Raw genomic sequence first — 8177 nt, 5'->3', positions numbered from 1 at the left:
GGACGCTCAACCGACCAAGCCACCCAGGTGCCCCAAATGTTTATTCATTTTTGAGAGACAGAGGCAGAGCATAGCAGAGGAGGGGCAGAGAGAGAGGGAGACATACTATGAAGCAGGCTTCAGGCTCTGAGCTGTTAGCACAGAGCCGGATGTGATGCTGGGCTCAACCTCAGGAACTATGTTTGAGATCATGACCTGAGCTGAAGTTGGATGCTTGACCAATTGAGCCCCCCAGGTGCCCAGAACCCTTGACGACTTTTAGAAACAACTTTTACAAATCACACACATGCCTTTTCTACAAAACAAACAAAATAATGATTCAATGGCTGAACAATCAATCAAAATAGAATAATTCAAAAATGAGGAAATCAGTGGAAAAAGAGTTAGGGTTAATTGTGAAATAATGTTTGTTAAAGATAGTTGAAAGTTCAAATATGAAGTTCAAAAATAGCTACTGAAAAAAGAAGAACCATATGAAATAGGGATACAGAGCAGTTTTAAAACTTAGATATGAGGCAAACCAAGAAGTACATAGGGTAGACATGCTAGTCTGAACACTGAACAGTGAACATTTTCACTGAACACTGAAAATCTAAAGAAGCTTTTATTTAATTCACACATACACATGTATAAAGGGAGAAATGTTGAGTAAACATTTTTTAAAACAACAGACTAGAATGTTAAATTAATATTAAGACTGGGCTGTACAGTTTCCATATCATGAGAGAATAGCTTTGTTATATTTTAAAAAGAAAACAGTTCTCTTATTTTCTTTGTGATTGCTTCCATTGTTTGACTTCAGAAGCTAGAGATAGGGAGCCAGCAAAAGCTGATCTAAGGAAACATTCACAGCAGTATTATTTCAATAATGAAAGTCCAGAAAGTTGACTTTCCCACAATAGAATCTACACACACACACACACACACACACACACAAAATGCGCTAGGGGTGCCCAGGTGGCTCAGTCGGCTTAGTGACTGACTTTGGTTCAGGTCATGATCTCACCATTCTTGAGTTCAAACCCGGCCTCTGGTTCTGTGCTGACAGCTTGGAGCCTGGAGCCTGCTTCAGATTCTGTGTCTCTCTCTCTCTGCCCTTCCGTGCTCACTCACTCTCTCTCTCTCTCTCTCTCTAAAAAATAAATAAACATTGTAAAAAAAAAAACAAGACATAGGTCATTGGTAAGATGCACTTGTAACCTCCCTTAGAAAGAAGAGTTTTCAGACTTAGGGTCACAGTGCATTAGTGGGCTGTGCAAATCTCATAGTTTGCATCCAGCTTTTTAAAAAATTAAATAGATTAGGAAGTATCAGAATGCAGACACTTCAGGTGATATTGTTTTCTGAATGTTTTTTTAAAGTGTATTTACTTTTTGAGAAAGAGAAGTTGGGGGGGAACTGAGGGTTTGGAGCAGGACCTGTGCTGACAGAAGACAGCCTGATGCCGGGCTCAAACTCACAAACCTCAGGATCATTACCTGAGCTGAAGTCGTTCATTTAACCGACTGAACCACCCAGACACCCCCATTTTCTGAATTTTTGTTTCAGGTGTGAGTGTGTAAGCAAATGCCCATGAGACAGAGAGAAGCGGACACTTTGCTATCTCACTTTGCAACCGGAAGGCGGAAAGTCTCATCATTTGATTTCCACTTCAGAAAAATTTCAGATGTAGACTGTCTCCTTTCCCACACCGTCCCCTTAGATGCAGCCGTCTTTCTTCAGGACTACTGCAACACACTCCCAACCTCTGACATTGGGCTACTTTCCATAATGATTGTTTCTGCGAAAACTTTAAAACCAACACAACTACAGCAACAATACGCAAATCCTCTCCTTAAAACCTTCAGGCCATTCCCGAGCCTGCCGAATAACAGACTCCGCACACAAACATTTGGGAATCTCCGCAAGATGGTCCTTAAGGGCTTTTCCTCCGCCGGACTTGGGGCTTTGGCCACACTGCGTTGCTCTCCTCCTGGAAGATCTGGTCGTGATGAGCAACATCCTATTTGGATGTCTTACAAAGCAAGTCCTAGGACGAGCCTAAAGAGGCCTCCTGGACCTTGTTCCAAAAACTCTCTTCCACAGCGTGGCAGGCGCATCTGCAGCTCAGTCCTGGGGAGATCCGGGTCTGTGGTTCCCACTGAGCTCTTCAGCCTCCCGCCTGCCTGCGGTTTAGAGGTAATTGACAATAGACACCGTCTCTTTCCCCGTTTGTGTGCTTGGCATTAGCCAGTAGAGGTGGGGTGGGGTGGGGTAGGGAGAGGTGGGGGGTTTGGTCTGAGTGAATGAAACCAGAAGCAAAATTCAGTTGCGGACACCAGCCACGGAGGTGACGGACTGATTTGGGCTAAGCAGAGATCATGTATTAGATTCTTGAGGGTCGTCTATCAAACTGCAGGGACGGAGCACTGGTTTTGGTCACATGCATCCCACAGGCCTTGCTGATTATGGTTTCTCAGGTTGTGTTTGCCCAAATAAAGTTGTACGCTGCCGTTTTGGACAATTCTATAAGCATCGTCTAAGTACACAGCGAGACATTTAAGAGACCTGTGTTACTTCCTTCATATACATACATAATTTTCGAAAACAAATCAGTGCGTGAATAATTTACTTTCTCCACCGATTGGAAGCCAACCGTTTGGAAAACCATTGAGAAGAGAGGAGGTAAGTCTCGTGCTAAAAATTACTTTTAAATTACACGGAAAGGAGGAAGTTTTCTTCTCCTCCTTGAATTTCGCTGAAAATCGAGCACTTTATCAGATAGTTTCGGCATGCAAGGTCATCTTTCATGAAAAGGTGAAAAAGCCTGTGAAATCCGGGTCTCCTCGGAGGACTCGGCCGTGAAACCTGGACGATTCTGCTCAGGGGATTAGTGTGGGATCCCGCTTTTGGGGGGAAAACAAACACATATGCTTCGCCCCCGAGGGGCGGGGCGGTGTCTGGAGATGCACCAATCACAGCGCGCCCTGCCCTATATAAGGCCTTGAAGGCCCGAGGCGCTTTCTGCTTCCGTTCCTGGCCGTCTTCTGCCATTTCTTCTCCCTGCGATGTCGGAGACGGCGCCTGCGGCCACCGCGGACACTGTCCTGGCTCCAATGGAGAATCCCGCACCGAAGAAGAGAGGGAGGAAGCCGGGGGGCCTGCCGGGCTCAAGTCGCAAGGCCCCGAGCCTGTCCGTGTCCAAGCTGATCACGAAGGCTCTCTCGGTGTCCCAGGGGCGCAGCGGCGTGTCCCTGGCCGCGCTCAAGAAGGCGCTGGCGGCCGCCGGCTACGACGTGGAGAAGAACAACAGCCGCATCAAGCTGGGCCTCAAGAGCCTGGTGAGCAAGGGCACCCTGGTGCAGACCAAGGGCACCGGCGCCTCGGGCTCCTTCAAGCTCAACAGGAAGGCCATTCCCGGGCCCGCCAAGAGCAAGGTCAAAAAGCCCGCTTCTGCCAAGGCCAAGAAGCTGATCTTATCCAAGGAGTCGAAGTCCCCGAAGAGTGCCAAGCCCAGCAAGAAGGCCGAGAAGCCCAGGGCCACGGCAGCTCCGAAACCAGCCAGGAGCGGCAGGAAGGCTAAGGGAGCCCGGGGCAAGCAGCCCGGGAAGAGCCCGGGGAAGGCCAAGATCACCCAGCAGAAGACGCGCACCAGGAAGGTGGCCTCCAAGAAGTAAGCCGGAGACCGGCTGATTCCCAAGGAACCCAACGGCTCTTTTAAGAGCCATCTCAAGTTCTTGAAAAAGGGCTGGGCACTGAGCTTAGAAGTTCATAAGTAGGCCACTACACGTCTATTAAAAAGTTTACTTTTAAGATGTTCGAAAGTCTCATCAGATGTGCAGATCAGTAGGGATTCCAGTATTTGAAAATTATTCCTGTGTTGTCTAATCTTTTTTTTTTTTTTTTAAAGTATTTTTATTTATTTCTAGGAGAGAGAGAGACAGCGTGAACAGGGGAGGGTCAGAGAGAGAGGGAGTCACAGACTGAAACAGGCTCCAGGCTCTGAGCTGGCAGTCAGCACAGAGCCCGACGCGGGGCTCGAACCCACGAACCGCGAGATCATGACCTAAGCGAAAGTCGGACGCTTAACCGACTAAGCCACCCAGGCGCCCCTTGTGTTGTCTAATCTTAAAGAAAAGATTAAACATTTATAGTTAGCATAGGGCATGGGGTGGGGGAGGGGGGGAGAGGGTTTGTGTCGAGTCGATTTTGGGCTCAGGTCAGGATCTCACAGGTTCCTGAGTTTGAGCAGTCTGCTTGGGATTCTCTCCCTCTCTCTGTCCCTCTTCTGTTCCCACTGTCTCAGAATAAACTTAATAAAAAAATAAGTAAAACATAGGGCACACGGCCTGTATCACCGCCATACATAGCTGGGAACACCAGCATTGATGAGGAAGGAGTAGGGATCAACTCCGTGGGCAAACCGGTGACTTTGCAAGCTCTCAGTTTACACTTGTGTGTGGTGCCATTGGAGCCAGGGTTTCATACCTCACTGCTCACAACTTTTTGGGGGTCAATATACATGGGACTCAACTTGTAACTAATGGGGTTCCTGGGGGGCTCAGTTAAGCGTCTGACTTCGGCTCAGGTCATGATCTCATGGTTTGTGGGTTTCGAGCCCTGCGTGGGGCTCTGTGGGCTCTGTGCAGACAGCTCAGAGCCTGGAGCCTGCTTCGGATTCTGTCTTCCTCTCTGCCCCTCTCCTACTCATCTCTGTCTCAACAATAAACCTAAAATTAAAAAAAAAAATTGTAACAAACTTCGGATGAGGGGGAAGTTTTTAAATCTGCAATTTTTCACTTAACATTTTCAGTTTACGGTTGTGAGATTATTGAAATAGTATCCTCAATATTTCCAAAATACTGTGTTGTCATGTTAAGAAATGGTGTCATCATAGGATTAGTCTAATATAATTGTAATTCTGTGCATTTTATTTACAAAGAGAGTGTACAGTCTTGTCCAGATGTGTTCCACCGGCTGAAGACTATTAACCTAAAACCTATTTGGAATGTTGGGGTTACAACGTTGTTAGGGTCCGAACTGAACTCACAAAAACTATCAGGAAATTCTCAGGGTCTGAGTTAAAGCATCTTTTTTAAGCAAAATTCATTTATTTCAGCTCCCAATTTAGGAATTAACACTCTTATTTGAAGATGATAAATATGAAATTCATGCTGTTGATCTTATTTGGGGTCTTGGTAGTATTTTGGGCGACTCTGAACAAAGCCCAATGCAGAACTACTTAACGCTTTCTGTACTTAACGCTTTCTGTCTACACGCAAGTATGTACTGAAGGTAACACTAGGGCCTAGCTTTTCCAAATTCATTTCTAGAACTGGGCCTCTGTCAGTTTTGTCATATGGAGAACGAATAAACAATGGTTTAAGGTTGGACAGAATCATGCACAGCCCAGGTCCTGCTTGGACACGGCGGCGTTCCCCTTCCAGGCTGGCGCGGTAGCGACGGAACACGTTTCCCTTGACAGGCAAGGCCATGCGTCCCTTGTCTGACCCCCGCGCCCCCCCTCCCATGCGCCCCCCCCGCGCCCCCCCCTCCCATGCGCCCCCCCCCCCGCGCCCCTCCTCCCCCACCCCCGGCCTGGCAGACAGCAGGCCGCCCAGCACTGCGCGAATCCTCTAGAACTGGCTCTGGGAGCCTCCCTGCGTTTGTTCCTAGTACTTGTGTAGGGCCTGGCATGCATCGGATTAAGCACCCTGTCAGCCAGCGGAGGTCTTCCCTCGGGCTCCGGGGACAGCTCTTGAAACCCTGTTTGGCCGACAGGAAAATGGCCCTGGAAACCCAGCCTCCGCAGCTCCCGCCGCACCGAGCACCCAATGAGGGCGCGTCCTCAGAGGACCCTCATTTGCATACCGGCGGACTGGACCCAGGGCTCCGCGCCCTGCGGGCTTCCGGTCAGGCAGAGACCTCCGGAGCACCGGGTGGGAACCTGGGTTTCCGTCTGTGTAGAACAGCCACTTCTATCCCGGAGCGAGGTTACGGCCAACTTTACGGACCTTACTTTTAAAGATCACTTTTTCGAGAACCGGAAATCACGTTAGTGAAGCGAAACGGCCCAAGACCTACTACAGCCGCCAAAACAGGACCTTATTGCTCACGCAGCTGAACGCCCCGAACCCCGAAATCCTGCGCGCAGAAACAGCCCTTTCAAGTGACTTTGTGGGCGGCCCTGAAAAGGGCCTTTTTGTGCGTGTGGCGGTCGTCGTGGGTCGCGGGCGCTCAGCCCCCGAAGCCGTAGAGGGTGCGGCCCTGGCGCTTGAGCGCGTAGACCACGTCCATGGCCGTGACCGTCTTGCGCTTGGCGTGCTCCGTGTAGGTGACGGCGTCCCGGATCACGTTCTCCAGGAACACCTTGAGCACCCCGCGCGTCTCCTCGTAGATGAGGCCGGAGATGCGCTTGACGCCGCCGCGCCGGGCCAGCCGCCGGATGGCGGGCTTCGTGATGCCCTGGATGTTGTCGCGCAGCACCTTGCGGTGGCGCTTGGCGCCGCCCTTGCCCAGGCCCTTCCCGCCCTTGCCGCGGCCTGACATGGCTGCTACCAAAGTGAGCGAAGAGCGCGCACACAGTGCCTTAAATAGCATTTGGGCGGACCTGATTGAGAACTAAATGCACGACTGGTTTTTTTTCCAAATTAGGTCAGCAAGGGGGTGGGGCAAAGAGAGCTCATTAGCATCTCGCCGCTCTCATTGGCTAGTGAAGAGTCGCCCTTCCTCGGGCGGTAGCGCGGCTGAAAAGCTGAAAAGCTTGTTTCTCTTTTGTTCTGCGCTACATTTTCCGCGCGCGTTTGCAAATGGAATGTGTTATGTCAAGCCGCTGAGTAGAGGGCACCACTCCACGTTTGTCTGCATTTTCACTTAGTAACTAATAAATTATGTAATGATTCCTCGGGGGAATGTAGAGGGATCTGCGAAGGACGGTGGATTGATAGGTCAAAGGACTTTCCCTTCCATTGTTTTTAATATTCCTATTAAACTGTCGCCTTTGATGCCCTTCTTTGTGCTGGACGCTGGAAGTTCTGGCCCTGTGTTTCAAAACAAAAGAAGAATTTGCAAATTAAGATTTCTTATTCTCTTTCAAACATTTATTAGATGACATTTATTAGATGTTTCGACAACAGTCCGTGGCAGGCAGGGAATGCACAGCTAGGCGTGAAGGAAGCCTTCTCCCTGGCCCCGCCTGGCCTGTTCCTCCTGCGGCTCCTGACAAGGTCCCCTTTCCTCCTCAGCTGATCCCTTTTCAACCGTCTTCAGGTTTAGGGACCATAACAAGCATTTTGTGTAGCTGGGATTAATCGCAGGGCAGGGCTAATACTTGATTAAGGTCATTACACAGCCTACCAGGCCCTTCCCTGGAGGGCCTTTGATGAGATTATTGGTGTTTTAAATAAGGCTAATCCCATTAAGAAAAAAGAAGAAAAGCAGAATGGAGCAGAATTGGATCTGAAGGTGGTTGAAAGAGAGAGCCTTTCAGATAAAAAATTTCTCTTTAGTCTCCTGCTGCAGCTTTTGAAAATGTCCATGATCAGAGTTATTCCAGTTAAAAGGTGGGGAGGGCACACCCTCTCTCCATTCTGATTAACAAAAAGGAGACTTAAATTGAGTCTTTGAGGAGACTTAAAATGAGACTGTGGCCAGAGAGAGACCACGTATTAAAACCTCATACTCGTTTAAGCAAAGAGAAAAGACTCAGGAGAGGGTAGGGAAGCTCTAAATGGCATATGATCTGTAACACTTGTGAAATAATTAAGTATGATACTCTTCTGCCCCCAAATTGAGCCTTCTGAGGTTCCTGACTTACTACCCCCTCCCCACAACAAACACATACTTTATAAGGGGTCTCTTAGCTAGGAAGAAATGTCAAACACTATAGAGAAAAAGTGCAAGGTCTGAGACATTATAAGTAAAACTGAAATCTCAATATGCTCTTTAACTCACGGAAATAAAAATAGAGTGTATATAATATGGTAATTTCATGGAAAAAATATGTGATGTGAGCCACCTTTGATACACAACCCAGCAGTTCCATCTGCACTTATGTATTTTTGCTTGTTTGTTCAAGTAGGCTTCAAACCCAGCATGGAGCCCAAGGCCAGGCTTGAACTCACAACCTTGGAGATCATGATCTGAGCTGAGATCACCAACACAATGCTCCACCGGCTGAGCCCCCCAGGCACCACAAT

The 8177-nt window shown here is 48.6% G+C and overlaps 2 protein-coding genes across 2 annotated transcripts; one reads left to right on the top strand and one right to left on the bottom strand.

The window, feature by feature from the left end:
* Nucleotides 1-3026: 3026 nt before the first annotated feature.
* On the top strand, nt 3027-3853 carry H1-6 (H1.6 linker histone, cluster member). The gene has a single exon (XM_039257273.1). The coding sequence runs from the start codon at nt 3048-3050 to the stop codon at nt 3654-3656; it is 609 nt and encodes a 202-aa protein (XP_039113204.1). The 5' UTR covers nt 3027-3047; the 3' UTR covers nt 3657-3853.
* A 1979-nt stretch (nt 3854-5832) lies between these two features.
* LOC120248820 (histone H4) lies at nt 5833-6534 on the bottom strand. The gene has a single exon (XM_039257305.1). The coding sequence runs from the start codon at nt 6526-6528 to the stop codon at nt 6217-6219; it is 312 nt and encodes a 103-aa protein (XP_039113236.1). The 5' UTR covers nt 6529-6534; the 3' UTR covers nt 5833-6216.
* Nucleotides 6535-8177: the final 1643 nt, after the last annotated feature.

The sequence above is a fragment of the Hyaena hyaena genome, unplaced genomic scaffold (genome assembly GCF_003009895.1).
Source record: "Hyaena hyaena isolate Hyena2069 unplaced genomic scaffold, ASM300989v1 scaffold_614, whole genome shotgun sequence".
Taxonomy (NCBI): Eukaryota; Metazoa; Chordata; class Mammalia; order Carnivora; family Hyaenidae; genus Hyaena; species Hyaena hyaena.
This window is presented reverse-complemented; position numbering and strand designations above follow the sequence as displayed.